Genomic DNA, 19968 nt, shown 5'->3' on the forward strand with positions numbered 1-19968 from the left:
TTTAAACAAAACGACTCTTGTCTTTATCGCGAAAAGAAAAAAACGAGTCGAGATCCGAGGATCATTTGTATTTTGTATCTGTCAATGTGTCAGTATTGTTTTGCTTTCGTTTTGTTGCTTAAATCTGTTAACACGAGAGAACAATCGTATACAAAAAATCACCCTGTGTAGGTATCCATCGCAGGCTTGCTGGTGTTGGCAGCAAAAGATTAAAAAATCGTTTATCACGTTTCATGTGAGTAATTAGTCTTCTCGTAGAGCTTTACGAAACATAGTACGCGTGGAAATATCTCTTGAATATTTTCGGTAAAAAAGAAGATGAAATTCATTTCTCTTAATTATCGAAATGTTTCGTGAAACTCTCTAAGGGTGGTTAATTTCTACTGCACCTTGCAAACATAAGCGTATTCACAGAAAGCAATCCTTACAGAACGAAGATATCAACACGTTTAATACAGGAGTGTTCCGCATTCCTTACTGTTAAGAACTCTTCTTACAGGTGCATTTTGTTACGACGGCTTTGAGATTTTTACAAAGGGTGCCATGCTAACTTAGAGCACTGCCGGAAATAGTGATCTAGAGAGAAACTGGATATCACTGGAGTAGAGAAAGTGTGCACTAATCTTCGTCAACGGGTTGGCTACCAGTGTGCTTTCGTACCAAGCAAACAAGCAATGTGCTCCTCCCCGAAAAAGAAAAAATATAAATGATCACGTATTTTTTAAAAAATAGTATCGATATCCGTATCTTCAAAATTCAAAAATTCAATGTTAAACGTGACGGCATGTCAGTGTGTTAACGTGTAACTATAACAGTTTGCAGTTCAATCAAAGTGTATAACGTGAAAGAAAAGATTACTTATTTGCTTGGAAGGAAAGAAAGGAAAGTATGTGGTCTACGTTAGAACTCAAACAATATCAACAAGTAAGGTTCGATTTTAATTTGACAAGTGTTAGCATTACCTGCAGTTTTGGTGCGCATCAAGGGTGATAGCTGATTGATACCCAGTGGTTGACTAAGTGAACGCCTCAAATTTGTCCGAGAACTCCTCCCTTTCGCGTTACTGGGACCAGAATAAGATCGTCATTAATTTTTCTTTTAAACTGCACATGGTCGGAAAAGGATCAACAAGCTTTGTGTTTACGTAGAAGCATCGATACAACATTCAGCAACGAATTACAATAGGTAAATATATATATATACATACGACAAGGTATACATGTGTATACAGAGTGGTTCTGTAAATTGTCCTACCTCAAAAAATGCTCGTTTCTTCGTTCTTAAAGTAACGCTTTCTGCTCGTAGATAATGTCTCGTATTTCTTTCTTTTTTTTGTTTACTGAATTTAGTTTTCTGTTATAGACCTATTTTAAATTATTTTTAACTTTCTCCTAAACTTGGTGGTGTATTGCTAACGTTTTACATTTGTATTCATATTTTTGGATGTTCTTAGTTTGGACGTTTAAGTAGTAGATGAGGATCTTTAAGTGGAACCTTCTATCGCTACCACGTTACTATAAAAGTCTGCATTAAAAATGGAAAATCCTTTTACATAAAAAAATAAAAAAAATAATCGAGAGAGTACGAAAGAACCACTCCGTACATAGTAACGCGTGACAGACCAACTGCTTTACGAGGAAAAATTAAAAGAAAGTGGTTTGTTATAATACCCGTCTACCTACCACTATTCTCCCTCGATTTACTGGAAAGGTTCGAGAATAAAGAATTTATATTTCGTCAAGGATAATCTTTCAAGGGATTGTTTTGATGATATCGTAATGTCATGCTATGATTCCTTTTGAATTGAACAAAATTTAAAAAAAAGAGGAGAGAAAAAAATAAATAAAAAAAGAAGAAGAAAAGAAACAGCGAATCGTTCAAGGATAATGCCTGTTCTTTTTTTTTCAAGAATAGACCATTTAGATTTTCAAACAAGTGACAAACGGAGCACCTAGATTTTTCCATGTTTTTTTCCTGCGTTCACGCACTCGTTGACTAACGGAGAGAATAATATATCCTCGAGTATTTGAAACCCAAGCAATCGCCGTGTACATTCCGAAATACAAATATAACAATTTTAAACGTTACAGCCCACGTCTCTTTCAACGTATACAATACTGTATTCCAGTTGGATTTTCGTTAGAATCAACATTTACAAAGTTATTGAAGTGTTTCGAATCTGGAAGTGTTCGACCCTGTACGATAATAATAACAAAAGTTTCGAGCGTATCGAAAATAAACAGGGAAATTTCGCCAGCGATTGCGTCAGGTTTGCACCTCTCTCGTCAGAATTGACCCTCGCTCGCAGTATGGCAAAAAGTCAATGAGGCGTTTGCGATAAGGGTGCAAAAGCACGGGACGGATCACGATCATTAAACCCACCTTCTCAGCGTAACGATGTCATGGGAGGAGTGCCTCGGACTGAGTCTAGGAGGCCTCGTCTTGATCGGTGATGGCGTCGAGAGCATCCTGCGGTAATTGTGCGCGTGGCTGTAACCAGACCTCGTATCCCACTGGAGTAACCTCTGACCTCCTAAATCACTGTTCGTTCTGCGTACATGCTGGTGCCTCGACGTGCGGCTCTGAAGATCCGCCTGAAAGTATTACACATCCTTTCGTTAACATCGACTTTTCAACGTGGTTGTTCGAATGATAAGCAACGATGCAGCTCTTCTGGGTGTGTGACGTTAAGCCAGTCTTCCAGAAAATTGCTTGATCATCAAGCTAGCCAAGTGCCGTTCCCATCTCTGCTTACGATTAGATACACACCGTGGAATTTTGTTAATGCACAAACACCAATAAATTCTAGTATTTTCAGTTACGTTCACAGTGTGAAAGTTTATGTACTCGTGGCAGATACATTAGTAGCCAAATTTGTGGATTAGGATGTACACAGTGATGTTAGAAAAGAGGTGCCATATTATTGATGTCACGCTCGTCGAATTAGATCCACGTTACATTTATTATTCACATTTTTATGTTCTACTATTTACCTGTGTTTCGTGCTGGTCAAAAAAACTTTTAAACGCTTTTAGCCCAATTTTGAATCGTATAAAGCTTAAATTTCACTGTGAACAGACGCGTTAACGGGTTCATATCTTTGAAACACGTCTTTGTTATATACGATCACACAGGCAAAAACACGGTGACGAAAGCAAACAGCGGTGACTCGACTTTCGTCCATGGCTCCATAAATCGTGTTCGGTCGGGTGCTCGGCCCGATATCAACTAACCAGGAGTGTGTTTCCTCTCCTCGTATCCTGGCCAACGCGATATAGTCTATGACTGCGTATCAGTGACTGTCGGTGATCTGTACGAGCGTGGCTAAACCGTACACAAACGTGAGTAATGCGAGTTATTGTGTCAAAGGAAACAGTCATATGTGTCGCCCGATAATGGTTACAAATGTGCGATTCTCTCAATAGCAATTATATACGACCGGCCAGGCAAGAAATGGGAGAAGAAGGATGGGCGTCGATAAAGATGATGTGACACGAGGACTAGAATTGCACACGAATCAAATAAAAGCATTAAAAACGTACATATGCAACATCCATGACAAATGGATTGTTTTCACGCCATCGAAAGCAAAAGCGTTTGTCTTCGGAATCTTCGTTTCTTGGTATCATACCCATACAATTGTTATATGGAATTAATTGTTCACAGTCGAATAAAATTATAATGGAGAGAGTGTTTCGTATTTGAGAGATTAAATAAGAACAGTAAAAAAGAGTTGTCGATCGAAATGTTTCTGGACCCAAATACAAAGGAACGATGCGAATAACGCCATTGCGATCTTATAGTAACGATATTTTACGATCTGGTTAGCTTTGTATTTCTAACGAAATGATGCAATACATACGAGAGTACGATTCCACTATCGAAAATGTAATCCTAGTGCAGGCGAGAAACACGACGTCGCGTCATTGCGATTCCGTGACAGTGATGTTGTGCAATTGCACGGTATCTTTATATTTCTCGTAGCAGGATCACACGCTCGTATGTATTGCAACATTAAAAATATAATTCTACAGCGGTCCTATATAATCGCATAGGGTCATCACGAGATCGCAACGAGGTCGTGTCGCTTTTGTGCACCAGATATGGTGCACAAAAGTATATACAAAACACTTTCTAGTTTACGGTGCTCCCATTTAGTCAACGACGTTAAGCACAGATACAGCGATGACGGGCAAGTTCTCGTGCGGCTGGCGGTTGTTAATAATTAACACGAAGATTGGATGTAGCAGGGCAAACGGGGGCAAAGAACGATAGTCTTTACCTTAAATTTGTCGATCAGTATCTGGTTGATGAGCTCGGACTGGGGTCGTGATTTGTCAGCGACTCGCCTACGAAGGGCTGGAGGGCTGTCCGTCTCGTCTTGGACGTCCGTATCGTGGGACTCGGAGCTATCACCACCCCCCATCATTCCACCACCACCACCCCCAGTCAATGCTCCACCAGATACCATCTATATCGTTTACAATTTATTTCGTTACTCGTCGAATCTACGCTGGATATGTTTCTTATTTTCCGATACAGAGAGTCCATCGACTGGCGTGACGCTTCATAGGAAAGTGAATTTTCTAGAACGGGACTAGTTGCATGGATGGTTGTATCGGTGTACACTAGTATCCTCCAGGCAGGGAAGATTCAAGGAAATGCTATGCATCTCGTTAATTTCGCTAATTTGAAATTTAGATCTCTTCTCCTACGAACTAAAGTGCAAACACGTTTTATCCACGATTCGCTGTTTTCTTACCTCGATTTGTATTCCGCTATCTCCGCTGTTGCATTTCGCGTTTCTGGCAGCTTTGCTGCCCTTTTTTCTCTCCTTACTGCTTCTCCATACAAGAGGACCAAACCTGTGACGATGATTTAATACTTGTTTATTTTTATTCAAATTGAGAATGGAATGTTTTATTTGCAAGGATTTAATTTTCTTACGAAATAGAAATAATGATTTCTTCTATGCGGATTTCTATGCAAATTTATATTTTTATAAACAAAACTGACGAAATACGACTTAAGTAGACATTTATTTATATATTGAAAGTTACAATGACAACTTTACTTTAGATGTTTCATATATTTTTGCATTTTCGAATTTTTAATAAATGCATAAAAGTTCGCAATTAAAAAATGACAATCGGACTAACCGGAATTTCTGGTCATTATTGGTGTCTTCTTTGTGTTGAGGGGTCTGTTCCGTGACAATCGGCGGTTCCCTTTCCTCCTCCTCGTCCAGAGGGCCGGATCCATCGTTATCTTCGGCCGGGCACTCGCTCTCGTTGCTCTCCTTGCTGCCCTTTTTGTGGAACCTCAAGGAGAAGCTCTTTCTGAATTTCTGCAAAACGCTCTCTTGCTGGCTCTGCGTGCTCGAACGAGGAGGATTCTGGGTCCCGGAAGCGGTCACAAGATTGGCACTTAAGTTAGAGGGCTGCTCTTGAAGACGCGAGTGGGAGACCAAGGGAATTGTCGCCTCCGCCAGAGGATGCTCCGTTGTTACGTGACCTGTTGTGCCCTCATCCTCTTCGTCTCCCGACCACTGTCGACTGTTGAGAAAATAACAAAATCGAACTTTCAGTACTTGTAGATAGACATATTTTACGTAAAAATATTATTCCTCAAATCTAATTGAAACGGCTAAAGTTGATATGCGAATGATGGGAAGCTGCTAACTTCAGCAATTACTTGATTAAATATTAAATATAAAATATCAATGCAAATTATATTTTGTTTAAAAATCCATTTGTTAAGAATATTTGTGATATAACACATTTGAAAATGACACCACCGAAGCCCATTGGAACATAGAATCTAATTTCAAATTATATAATAAAATTATATTATTATTATGAATTATTATTATGAAATTATATTATAATTTATTTCTTCAAATTTAAGTGCATCGTAGTCCATATCGTTACATTGTTGCGATCCGTTGCGGATGGGTTAACCGAGGAAAATGTAAATCCATACATCAACTCTGACCTCTTTCTATAGAAAATATTCTAATCATATCGAAAAAGAAATAAAATAGAATCGCATGCATCAAAGGAAGGAGTATACGATGATTTCTCTAAACTCCAAAGAATCAATCAATTCAACGTACACTTTGTCGTAACGAAAAGAAAAGATTACGTCCGACTATTTCTCGAGCTGCTCGCACGCATACATAGGAATTAATAGGCGCGAGCAGCGATTGTTTCGATTATTCGTTTAATCAATGGCCCATTGTGATCGCGAGAGGAAAATAATTTACGGGCCCTAGGAAACTCAACACCGTTTCTTCCCGCGGCGCAGAGGCTGCGGCAAACGCGGGTCGTAAAACTGATAGATCACGAAGGTGCGCACGGCAATTTATGCGGCTGAACATCGAGCACGGCAGCTGACCAGGTGTCTACACGAGGCTGTATAACGGAAACGATACCGCCGCGAGTAGCCTCCTCTGCGTATGTCGCTCCTGGAGAACGAAATCCTGCGGTTTCCAAATATTTCGAAATTTTCGCGAATCACAAGTGTATCGCGTTAGCATACTTTCTCAAAGTATGACATATTTCGTGGAACGCTGATTCATTCTATATCGAGAAATTGCACTACCGTTCGTTGCTTATTTAAAAAGCGCGTACCATTATTTTGCGTATCTTTGTTTTATTTCAAAACACGAAGAAGTTCTGTGAAAATAGTAAATGATTTTATACAGAACGAATATTACTGTGAAAAGTTCTTCTTTTGGTTTGAAATGATCGAGACTGTTGATACGATTTTTAACGAAACTATCGAACCGAGTAAAACATTACTCGGCGACTGTGCTAGTTGAAGACGTTATTAATTAAGAGTTATTCATATGATCACATATAATCATGAAAATCAGATTCTCGAGTTTGTTTTTAAAACGCCTCTCGTTTTACACGATGGAAGATATGCGATTCCTGTTTGGAATGAGATCGGATCTGGAGAAATACGATCGAGAAAAAAAGAAACTTTCTTCTCTTTTTCTGTATTTCTGAAGGTAAAAGATAACTACGTAGACGTATTTCGTGTTTTGCGTTCTCTTTTGAAAATAATGAAATTTCTGAGTCATTACTTTTGTCCTTCGCGAGTTAATTACACGCCCATAAAACATATTTTTTCTTTTACGTCGCAAACGCAAAGACGGTGAACTAACGTCACCAAGTTGTAGTTGCTAGAATCAACGATACTCTTTCGTGTTCGCGGTTTTTCTAAGTCAGATTAATAGGATAACATGCTGCAGCGTCACGTACCACATCATCGAGAGGATTCTGTTCTCTTCCAGGTTAATGTTTATCCGATGTATTTTATTATTTTTTGCTTGACCAACATTTTACGTTCGCGGTCTCGTCACGTTTCTCCCTCTACTCTCTGAAACTTCTCGCGATGAAAACACGAGCACTTTTTACACTGTTCGAAAACATTAAACTGAAAATATTCACGCATAACCGACGCCGGTGTCCTGTTTATTATGATAAAAAGTTTGTTTTAAAAAATTTGGTACAAATTTATCACTTTTTAGAAGAAAAATAAAAGAAAAAAGAAAGAGGAACAAAAATATTCTCTCCTTCACAGTTCTCTATTTATACGATTCAAGCCTGGATAATAAAATCCCCGAGATTATTCGACGCACGAAAAACCACTTGCAACCACTTTTAGACAGGAAATGCGTCGAGTGACGGTCTAGAGGCGACTAAAACCTTCGGCCAGTACACCAAACCACCATCATATGCATGTGCACGTTCGTGTCTCGTGCTGCGCTCGCAGGCCTATACAATCCGTGGCATAAAGATATTCACGGAAATCGTCCTTCCTGTACGCTAGAATTTTTATTTCACGACAAAAGCCTACCGCCGTTGTTCCGACGTTCCAACGAGGAACCGTCACTTGTTGATCGGCTGCGATATAATCACGAGCACGCACATTCTCCTTTGTAATTCGTCCTTTCCTTTCCAACGAACGAGTTACACTTGGATTACAAAGCTCATAAAGTCAACATCTAAAAAAGCGAATCTACGAGAAACTTCAATCACTCAAACGCGCTCAAGACATAATCACCAAAGCGAGCAACACGATTCTCACGGTTGTTCGATCAAGGGTAGAAATTGCAGCGAAGAGTTCGAATGTCTTGGTAAAAGCATCGGATACATTTGTACGATAGCAATTGGTTTCGTGGAGTCACAGAAGAGGTATTGTACGCGAAAATACAAGGCTCACACTCGAAATAAGAAAATTGATCGAAACTACTTTGGCCCAGGAGGAAGTGCATTGAACGACGAGCTGCGGCCGACTGAAGGCTCCGGCAGCCACACAAATCCAGTCTCACGTGTGTCCCACGTGCCTTTGTGTGTGTACACGTGCATGCGTGTAAGGTTTGTGTGCCAGTGCACCTCGTGAACTCTTCCGAGAACAGATTTCAAGGGTCGCTTCAGGTATACCGACACGCCGAGGGGTTGCTCGTTTTCCCCCACCTCGTTTTACACGCTGTTTTTTTTCACTTCTCCTTTCACTCTGTTCCACCCTCGCTTTTCGTTCCTTTTTTCCGTCTCTCTCTCTCTCTCTCTCTCGACAGAGCGAACTGTGGACGGAAGAGGTGCAGCCAAGAAATGCCACCGTTAGTCTCCACAAAAGGTACTATTTATCCATTGTAGCGACAGTGGCCCGCTGGCTCCTCTTTCGTCTTCTTTTTAATCGTCAGGATTTTTACTGTCCTATCGTAAATGCGCCACCTTCCACGTACAAATTTGACACTGCGACGCCGCGCCGCGCCGCATCTCTGGCTCTTTGAGGATTCTGCTAATCTCCGTTGTCCTCCCCTGCTCCTCCTTTTGTTCACAGAGCGCCTTTTTCCCTTTTTTGCTTGTAGGCCTCCACGAAATCGGTATACTGCAATCTTCCTGTGTTTGCGGTGGTTCAGAGAAACTGTGTCGATCCGGTGGTCCATTTTTGTTCTTCCCCTTTGCGTATTTAAAAAGTTTCCGGGAAAGGGAGGGGCAACACATTTTTCAATCACAGATATTGTGAAAACTGTGGTAGGTCTATGTTCCTTTTTCGAGCGTTTCTCGGATTTTATAGTATTTCCTAATCGACAACGTTCGAAGACGTCGTTTAACACTAGAACTATTAATGACTGAAAAAATCGAAGTGAAATATACATTTGTAAATCAAAAGTCATTGAAACATCTAAAAATATGACAAAGTAAATTGAAAAAACGTCTGCGACGAATTTCTAGAAAGTTGTATTCCTCTGTTAGTTCTATTGTTAAAGTAACTCGAGGTACATTGGAATTCTTTGTAGGTAGGTCAGACAAAAATTTGTAAAATAATTTCGCTAAGGGAAAACTTGGAAATATTGGTCACGTTCGTAACATTATTATTTTTCATGAGGTACCGGTCTGTCGACAAACTCTTCTATCGTTTTCTCGACTATGTGACTTCTGTGTAGCGAAGGCACGTGGCACATGAAACAGACGATAACTTTCCTTTTTATCGATTTGTGTTCAAATCTAGTACCGACACGTGTAGGTGGAGTACACTCGATTTTTGTAAGTATCGCGTAGGCGTTTAAATCAGCTCGGTACTGTTTTCACGAGAAACCAATAGATAGTTAATTTGTTCGATCATCGATCATTTATAAATTTCTCCTCGATCCCTTTGATCTCTCGAAGACGATGTAACCGTATGTAGACTGGAACGAATCGCTTGTAGATCTTTGGGTAACGGATCTTTAAGCATTTTATTATAATGAAAATTGTCTTACAGATCGAAGTAATACGAAAACTTGCAACTTGTGCCCTCTATATAGATCGTTCCTCGTAGAGAAATTTTTAATACGGGTTGCAAATTTTTCTGGAGAGAGATTAATAAAGAAAATTTTATCAGTTTTTATATGGTTAAAGGAAGTTAGAAAGTTTTCGATGTTCGTGAAAGATAAAGCTAAGTTCTTTTGTTAATGGGCCATAAGATGGGCTGAGAATGAAAAAATATAAAAACTTAATATCCTCCGTTAAAAGCTTCGTAAAAAATACCATCGATATTACAAAATAATTCGAAGGGTGGATTTATACGATTTTTGAACAAAAGGATTTTTAAGGAGAGACAAGTTTGAATTTTTAAATTTGAAACGTTGTATTTAGATTCTGATTCAAATCCTCAGACTTTCAATTATACATAACTTTATCTGAAATTCTGCAAGCATTCATTTTATTTTCACATCGTCAACTTCAAAAATCAAATCGAAAATAAAGTTGCCAATTACAAGACTTCAGAAACTTTTAATTAAATTCCCTCCCGGCAGGATATTTTTCTTTAAACTCGTTCTGTTGTCTTGGAATTCAAATTTTTAAATACAAAACATTTACGCGCAATTGAGAATTAGTTTGCAGCGTCAAATAGAGCGTAAGTGGAAGGCAAGTGACTCAGGCGACTCATGAATGCAGAACTTGTCGTTCTCCAAAACTTCGAATTAGAATAATGCCGGGCTGCGTCTCATTGTCGAGGCTACCAAGTTGTGAGAACTTTCGAAGCGAAGAAAATTAACGTTCCGATAAATTGTTATCGCTTCGATAAACCTACCACCAGCTTTTACCACTAGAGGCTCTTTGATCGAACTAATAACAAAGGGATTCTACGATTTTTCTTATAAATTCTAACACATCTAAGAAAAAAAGTAACGCGATAGTAGAAACTTAGCAATATGCGAAAGAATTTTCTCATAAAAAAGATTTCCAGCAAAAATTTCAGAACATAACACAAGTATTCCATGTATAACACGATACTCTTACAATATGGATTCGCTTTAACACAGTTTGAGTATCCGGGGAATCCTCGCACAACATGGTTTTGCTTTAACTCGGTTCGAGAACCGGGGAAAACTCCGTTACAAAAAGGCACGTAATGGGAATTTTTAAACGTCATTTGCTATTCTTTATTCGAGCAGGTGTGTTTGTTTGTGTTTTGTCCCAACTTACCATACGGAATTTTGGGATATTGACGTTTTCGATTCATTTTTAGTTCGTAGAGTATTAAGCCTTTACGCTCAAAAATTTTGTTCGCTAGAGACAGGTAGCAAGTCAGAGCTTCCCCGACAAAAAATCGATGACATTCTTTATAACTAACATAAATGATGTTAACATGTAAAACTCTTAATTAATTATTGGTTTTTTTTATAAACATACTTCTAATAAAATTTGATAAACATATCTCTTATGAGAAACAGTATATATTTGTTAATTTAATTTAATGTTAATTTAATAATAAGAAGAATAATAAGAAGAGAATAATATTTTGTTAATTGTTAGAACCTAATCTTTATCTTTACGTTAGTTTTTTATTTCGTATAACACGAATTCGCATAACAAGGCATTTTTTTGGAACCTAACTACGAAACGTGTTATACGAGGGTTATCTGTACAGACGAAACACGTTACAGTGATTACAAAAAGGAATTTCCTCTAAATTAAACATAATTAGCGTATAAAATCAAGAAACACGACGATGTAACGGTTATTTTCGAACAATTTGCAGCAAAGGGTTACTCGTAAAATATTAACAGGGCTGTTTTGGAGCAAAATAGACCAGCAGCAAATATACGCTTCCGTAAAACTAAAGAGGATGTCGCGAGAGATTTTCTATTGAGTTGGTAATTAGAGCAACGACCGGATGAATGTTCGTCCAGGTACAAAGTCGATGGAACAGAGCCGGGTCATTCGAAGTAACGTCTTTATTCTTGCCTCGACAAACAACCCCGGCTGCGAGACACGCTGAAGGGATCAAGAGGTCATGATGGAAAGCTGGAAAGCAAGAGGAGGCACTTCAAACGAACCTGGATGCGATCAACCCGCCACCTTTGATCTATGCTCCGCTCTTCGATCGACTGTTTTTTAAAACCATTTTTACCTCTCGACGTTGTCGATAATCAAGCAAAGTGGAAATCGCTGGTTGTTCATTTTTCATTCCTTCATTGATTATACCGTATAAATACGATAAAAATTCTGCTGTACCATGTTTTGTAATAATAAACGTAATGGTAATAATTTTATGATAAATAATTCTTGTTCCTTTTATGTACAAAATATAAAATTTATTGGAGTTGTTGCTTTAAGAAATTCTTTGTTCGTAATTTATTATCACGTTCTTCTTTGAAGAGCGACGCTTGATTCTTTTACCTACTTTTTCTAAAGTCAGTCGTGCGTGTTCTCTTAATTTCAAGTATCTACCTTGTTTGCTCTCAAGATTTATAATAGTAATTTACACTGTACTCGTTCATTATATCGCATTATGTTACGAAGATTATGTTACGTTATGTAAAAGGAAGCTGTGGTTCTCAAATGGACTCGCATTAAAAGTACATAAATCCGTCGTTTATCGTATTTATATTTGCCTCGCGCGAGGAAAGCCAACTTCAATATTTACCTGTACAATATTTTTCGTCCGAAGCAAACAATGCTTCCTGAAACAGGGAAATCTGCGCGCACAGTCTACAAGACACGAAACGGACAGGTTTCGTACTTTATCTGCCGCCTGCCAGCTGTGGCTGCGAGACAAGTTGACAGAGAATGAAAGGATAATACAAGGCATCCTGAATTTTAATTCTACAATAGCAAACTCGATGAAGTTTGAGTGAAACTTCTAAAAATTATCTTTTCTTATCCTTCTTTCAATTTATTATTTTTCCAAGTCACGTTCTTCCAATCTATTATTTTATTTTTATACTGTAGAAAACTAATAGTCCTTAATCAAAGCGTCGTTTTCAAATCAAAAATGTAAAGACACAGATGAAGAACAGAGATGTCTCGGGACGTGTCGATAAAATTTTCTCTCAGGTCTCGATGCGTTCAGAGAATCGAATGAATTATAAAAGTCGATTCAAAAATAACAACTCACCTTTCCACATCACGGTCTAAAAGCGCCGGCGTGCTCGACGCTTTGATACGCCTCTGCGCCTTGCTCAGCCCAGGAATTCGTCTCCTCTCCTTTCCAGTGTACGCGTTCGATCGTTGATCGTGCAGCGGCTGCAACGGAAACATAATCGAAATCATTTTACACGCTGGCTCACGCATAATTACGCGGGAGACCCACTCTTTCTCCTTTGAATCAAAGTGTTAGATGCAATGTAACCCGGTGATAACCTCGCGCACGAGAAAGTTGCTCGGCCGTCGATCTATTCCCATGATTCGTCACGCACGAATGCTCTCGATCGCTCCTATCTAGACAGGCTTATCGAACCGAGCCTACCATCGAAGAATATTCAACGTCCGACATATATCTCGTTAGTGAATTATTTCGTAAGCATGCCGTGCTCAATGTTACGTCGACTCTGGGTCACTATGCCTCCATTCACGTTTCCACGCTGAGTCGTTAGTTCCTCTTCTTAAGAATGAATAATAGGATGCGATTCAATAATAAATCGTATTGTGTGCTATTAATCGTTGGATGAGATAACTACGTTAATATCGGAATATTATTCGAATGAAGTTCGATTCCATCGATCGATGCTTTGTAATGGCCTAGGTAGAAAGTAGTTTTTACGGTAAAAATTCTCTATTCATAGCGAGGAATTCTCTAAGTTTGTTAATTATAACGATTGCCGTTATTAGTCGATCACTTTACAACTCGTATTTTTTTACACCAAGCATTACAGTTGCATCCATCGTTTCTAAAAAATAATTACACTGTTTGTCAATAGAATGGATTATTGACAGACTATAACCGCCGAAGGGTAGAAATCGGTATACTGATGGGATATTATTGACGAAGCTTAGTACTGACAAACTAACTGTTAGATCGGTAGAGGATGCTTCCATTAGCAAACGTCACAGTCGAAAATCTGCGCCTGTCAATGATCGCGATGCGATTTCGTGGATTCACGGAAATGAAAAGGGTAAATGCCATAGCGCCACGAAGATCGTTTGTATCTACGCGATCGTTCCCTGGCGGAAACGATGTTTTGCTGATTTAAGATCGAGTTGCTGCGCAACGACGTTTTATTTTCTATTTTATTGTTTTAATAAAACGGTTAACTGTTCCATCGTTATGCATATGTCAGTTAATTATTGGTTTACGACGCACTAAAAAGAAAGCTATAATTAGGCATATCCATGGTTTAAAGTGCTACCGTTTGATTTACGGTAGCGCAACAAGAAAGTTTGTAAAACCTTTAATGACACGTTATAAATTTAGTAGATTAACTGTAGGCTGTGGAATTAAACGTAGGAAACGTGATTTTTATCGCGGAATAGTTTTTACCGAGTAACAAGTAAACCGTCGATTAAATATTTTTGTATGGAACTTGAGACAAATTGTTGCGTAATACTTAATACGAATCTTACATAAATTTTAATGATTTTAGTATTTTATCGCTCTAACAGGTTAGCACTCTTACTATGCGCCTATACATTTATATATCGCAGCGCAATCCATACATCATTGTCGACCGAGACTGCTCGAGTTCAATTTCAGAACACATAATTTCTGTTCTAGTCTCGTATCACATTCTTCGGTTAAAAACTAGGCTCTGTATTAGTAAGTAAGAACTTTCACTTTCCATATATGCATTATCTGTAAGACTAATATTGCTTCTATTCACAAATTTACGAACGTTTTTCAGCCTTATTATCATCATTTTATTTCGAACAGAGATTAAATATTTTTCGTTAATCTACTTATCTACCTTCGTCAAAATCGGTTTACACAGCTTGACGGGGTTCTCATGTTAAACATAATGGTCTCCGCAATGAAATATAGATGTTGAATCGTTCCACTTGATAGAATTACCAGTGTTCGGTGGAATGCTACGAGGTAAAGGAACATCGATCGACGGTATGTCACCTTCCGGTTTCCTAAACGAGCTCGGACCACATTTCTGTTCACGGCGTCGTTTCTATAGCAAAAGAGAGGTCGAGAAGTCACTTGACTCGTCGAGAACAAGCATTGTTCGCGCTAACTGCACAACGAAAGAATTCATCCCCACCGAAATATCTTGATACCATTGTCTGGTCTTCTTAATTACGAATGGTTCCCGCTTCGCTCGATTCTACTTTCGTTTATTACTTTTTTTTTATTCGCCACCTCTTTCGCGGACCACTCGTTCGTCGCTTTTTACTTCTCGCAAGGAATTTCGATATTAAATACATTTTTTCGCGTCTCTTTCTCTCGTAATAAAGATGATTCGATTTTCTGATACTTTATTTATTATAAATGTATTGCTATATTGGCCAAATTATCTAGGTCGACAAGTTCCCTTTTTGTTTCGTGAATTCTAATATTTTTAGAGTACAAAACATAACGATGCAAGAAGAGACCCAGTTCTAAAAACTGTACAGAGAGGAGAGAAAAGTCGGTTAATTGGATTGCTAGATGAACCAAGATCGAGCTATTCAGGTCGTCACTGAAGTAGTTCGTCCTAGGTCTAATATTCGGAAAAAACTGTCGCCTACGATAAAAAACAGCAGTCACGTTTCTTAAGTTCTCTTCAACGTCCTAATTATATACGTACGTACATACGTACGTGTGTACAACAAGCAACCGTGGCTAGGCGTTTCTAGTTAGCATGGAAGTCGATCGCAACGGGACAATTTGAAAAGTTGCAAATTTTCCAATTAAAGTTTCGCACGATGCCAAGGATAGACACATTCTAATTCTTCTAAATAGTTACGTCAAAGAAACACAGGAGAACGAAAGGTGAGAACCGCGAAAAATGTTTTACAGCGTTGAATATGCATAGGCCGTGCTAGCGTTCGTGCTAACCTTTAATTAAAACTTTTAATTAAGGTCGGTGCGAGAAGTTCGATAGCATCGAACTGCTTTTCTGTCGGTGCTGGGTTTCTTCGGTGTGCCTTTCGTGCCGAAACGAACGAAAAATAAAAGTTCGATCGGTACGATCGAATCGAAAGCAATTCAATCGCGTGTAACATCGCGGACGAAATGGTCTCCTCATGAAAATATTGCATTTTGTCTCCGACACCGTTTTCACGGAGCAACCATTCAAATTCAAATTTGTAAACGTCCGGCCTGGCCAATTCGAATACAAAACGAGTTTGCCAGCCGGAAAATATGCGTTGACAGTATTTGCTACTGTTGCGGGAAGCCACGATATATGATTCAAAATCATGGCTAAAATCACTGACCTAAGTTTACATTACATTTTCCGCTTTATTCCATCAAGTTAGTGAAAAAGAAAAACGGCTTCTTGGTAAAAATATGGAAATCTTTATCGGCCATCATCGAGGCGTTTCATCGTTCTACCATAGTGTTCACTCGTACCACATGTTTAATGCAATATATATTCAGTTCAATAAACATCGATTAAAACTGATCAATTATGTCATCGTATATTAGCAAATATTGATGAATATTTTATACATCATGATTTAATATGTCCCAAATTGACGGTTAATTTTGTCATTTTTCTAAAATGGAACAGTTATTCTAGATTTATTTCACCTTCAATATTTGCTATATTAAACACATATTCTTTCTTTATTTCCGTCTCCTTTTCCATTATAAATGACGAATTGAAATAGCAACTAACAGTTTGAAAATTGTCCAGACGACTTGATTCGCAGTCTGACAGAATTTTCAATGCGCATCAGACCTTAATTAACAGTATTCTGAGAGCATTTGCATGTTCTCGGTACAGACTTTAACCTACATACACTTCGATCCTATCGTGCCCACGGTACCGATAATTGGAGGTTACCGAGGTCACTGCCGAATTATTCATCTGTACACGATTTTGGCGCAATGGAATGATCCAGACGAATTCTGATCTCTGCTTGATTAGGCATTCAGCTAACTTACTCTACCGGAAGAAATTCTGATTTAATAGGTAGGTATACGAGCCAATCGGCGCGCGTTTATTTGTCCGCAGAATCGGATTCCAATGCATCTCGTTCGTTTTGTCGAAATCGAATAAAATTTAATAAAATCAGTGAGAAATATTGAAATGGTTTGTAATAGCTATCGAAGTTGTGTGCCGAATCTCGAAGAACGATAAGGAAAACGTTATCTATATAAGCTATATACGATTGATTTTTCGGTGAATAGGGAAAGTTGCTCGAAATCCTCGATGTTGATAGTTCTGCAGATTCATTAAATAAACATCAATCATGAAGAAGTTGTGGAATAATATTAGAAGCGGTAACGTCGCGAAATTATTTTCAAAGAAATATGTCAGACGTTTGATCAGTTAAACACGAGATTCGTAATTTCCTCCTCGGAAGCGTCTGATGATAGAAAGGTTGGATGAATAATGGTTTCGCGCTTATGACGTCTCAGCCACGAATCTAAATGCACGCTGTCACAGGAATATATGTTATTTGCATAGGTATGGTACCGTTCGATCATTACCTTCGAATGTTCCAATGCTCTCGATAACCTGCGGCTCTTGACGTTCGGCTAACTTCTCTTAATTACTTCTATCTTTCAACCACGATTCTGTCGCTTGTTTTTGAAGGAACTTAATTTAAATTGCCTCGGTTGTTTAATATCTCTGATTTGATATATTTTGATATATTTGTAAATATAAAGAAAGAACCGTCAATTTATAGAGAGGACGAGAACATATGTTAGGACCTGCAGTCGGCGCATAGGACTCATATAAGAAGGATTAGAATTAGATAGTTAAACACACGCGTAGATATATAAATAACTATGAAAATAGTATGGCAAAGATAAAATTTCCATTTGAACAAAAATTCACATTAACTTCGTCAAATGTGTCTACGTCTTTTTAGCAATTACAAGGAAGAAAGTCTAGGTTTGATTATTCCAGTCTTAAAGAGAGACCGCAATTACGGTTTGCGTATAATTCATAAAGAAAATGTAGTCAGGGGAGAGTAAATCTTATTAAATCGCGCGATGTTTCCCACGACCGACTTCTTCTTTCCTTACTTAGAAAAAAACTACGACTCGTCCCAATTCCTAGAATCGTATCCTGTAACAGGGTTGAAGCTTTTAGTATATTGGATAGCTTAGCCAGTGATAAAATAATTCGAACGAGTGTTCCTCTAATTATTTTCACTTTTACGATGTACATTCACGCATATACACGTTTACACAAAGTTGCGTTGGCTATTAATTAAAACAGAAGGAGAAGAAAAAGCGTATCGTCGACGCAAGCGTTTCGCATGAAAGATCAGAAGACAGAATTTCATTAACTTTTTCAATTACACCTACGTTTGAATTAGAGCGTGTTAATATATACCGATTACATATTGCATTCTAACTGTACGTGTAGCTGCGTATCATTTCTTGCTACGACATGCATCATTCACACCAACGACATCGCATACCTGCACGTTAACATTACCGGTAACAATGTCGTGTCGAATTGACTGTATCTACCAGGTTTATGCACAGATCACTGTCATATTACGGGACAGGTATTTAGCTGACAATTAGATGTAATCGTGGACATCGCCTTTGTAAGCTGCGTCGCAGATTCCATCAGATTATCTCAATGATTATCTTAATTTCATGGGAATATTCTAATCCACGATTTTACATGGTTTGTGTGTTTATCGAAATCTATCGTCTCCTATTTATATCGGAAGATGTGTTCTCGTGGTCTAACAACAAATTAAATAAATTACATCTTTAAAACTATTCGCCATTCCACGTTCCTCTTTTAATAACTATCAAAAGCATCGTTCTGCGATTCTACATAATCCTGTACCTTTATCTCTACATCAAAAATATTTTATCCTCTGGTCTAGCATTAAAGAGAACGAAAAGCTAATATCTTTGAGGCCATGCTCATTTTCATAGCGCATGCTAAATTTTTAATAAGTATTAAAAGCATCGTTCTATGATTTTACATGTTTTATCTGTTTCTCCAATTCCATATTCTGACATTCATATTAAATAATATTTTCTTCTCGGCTAATATAGGACACAACAAGAAGAAGGACCACAGTACCATAAATCACTTACAGAAAACCACCGCCTACACCTTCCTCTCTAAAAAGTATTAAAAGCGCTGCAACTTATCGATTTTGTTCCTCCCCCTCCATACCTCCCATCGCCACGTTTCTTTTCGTTCAAGCAATTTGACCTTCTCATGGACGGAAAATTCTACGCGTCACCCTGAGCGTCCCGGATATCACGTAGAAAAAAGTATCGATCATGGTGGCGCGTGACATATTGTCCCGGAAGGCGGGTGAGTCGCTTTAAAGTCGTGCCACGACGTCGTGTTACGTCCTTGATCCATCGTGGCTCGCGTCCGACGGAATACGGAAGAAAAGCTCGAACAGGCGACAGAACGACGGGATTTGGTTTGCGATCGGAGATTCTTGTCGGACGATTTCGGTCTACGGGGACGCGCGCCGCTCGAGTGATCGAGATCATCCGGAGGATCCAGCAAACCCGCTTTTCGAGCCTGGATATCCACGCGAACACGCCGCATTCCGGATTCGTGCCGCGAGATCGTGGAATTCCCTCGCGAAGATGCAAATCTTAGACACGTTATCGTGGCCGTGACACGACTTCCCGTAGGAGAAGTGGAGAAGCGAGCCTCGCAACGTCTGCTTCGCCGCTCTTTGTCCGATTCCATCCACCTTCGGGTTCTCGACAATTCGAAAGGATCACACGAGTATCGAGAAATAAAAGTAGCCACGACGACTTTATTATTGCGCGCGTTCACTGCCGATCGAACCGCGTTGAAAAGTTTCTATCGGATTTCTTGTAATCGCGCACGAGGATCGCTGTTGGAAAGGCATTAGAAGGGGGATGGAAGTACTTTCGATGGTTTAACCAAGCCATTCGTCAATGACAGCAGGCGTGTATAGTCTACACATAGCGAGCATACTATGTAACGAGAACAAACACATAGTCGGTTGAGCGTAGTTTAAAGTAAGTACCTATATCTTAACAAGGATTGAATAATATTTGACTATCACGATTAGCATATCTACTGCAGCTAATAGAGACAAAAGAGGACAGCTACATGTACTT

The 19968-nt window shown here is 38.8% G+C and overlaps 1 protein-coding gene across 8 annotated transcripts in view; it reads right to left on the reverse strand.

The window, feature by feature from the left end:
* LOC117236044 (serine-rich adhesin for platelets) overlaps positions 1 to 19968 on the reverse strand; it is a 134693-nt gene that overhangs the window by 4955 nt on the left and 109770 nt on the right. For 7 of the 8 annotated variants that reach the window (XM_033498631.1, XM_033498637.1, XM_033498636.1 and 4 more), the window contains 6 exons: positions 12901 to 13028; positions 5160 to 5555; positions 4763 to 4865; positions 4283 to 4471; positions 2383 to 2594; positions 963 to 1063 (listed from right to left, as the gene is read on the reverse strand). In XM_033498631.1, coding sequence (XP_033354522.1) covers positions 963 to 1063; positions 2383 to 2594; positions 4283 to 4471; positions 4763 to 4865; positions 5160 to 5555; positions 12901 to 13028 — 1129 coding nt within the window. The remainder of the gene's footprint in view (positions 1 to 962; positions 1064 to 2382; positions 2595 to 4282; positions 4472 to 4762; positions 4866 to 5159; positions 5556 to 12900; positions 13029 to 19968) is intronic. The other variant, XM_033498639.1, reaches the window with a different exon arrangement.

Source organism: Bombus vosnesenskii, unplaced genomic scaffold (assembly GCF_011952255.1).
Source record: "Bombus vosnesenskii isolate JDL3184/JDL3185 unplaced genomic scaffold, Bvos_JDL3184-5_v1.1 scf7180000013339, whole genome shotgun sequence".
Lineage (NCBI taxonomy): Eukaryota > Metazoa > Arthropoda > Insecta > Hymenoptera > Apidae > Bombus > Bombus vosnesenskii.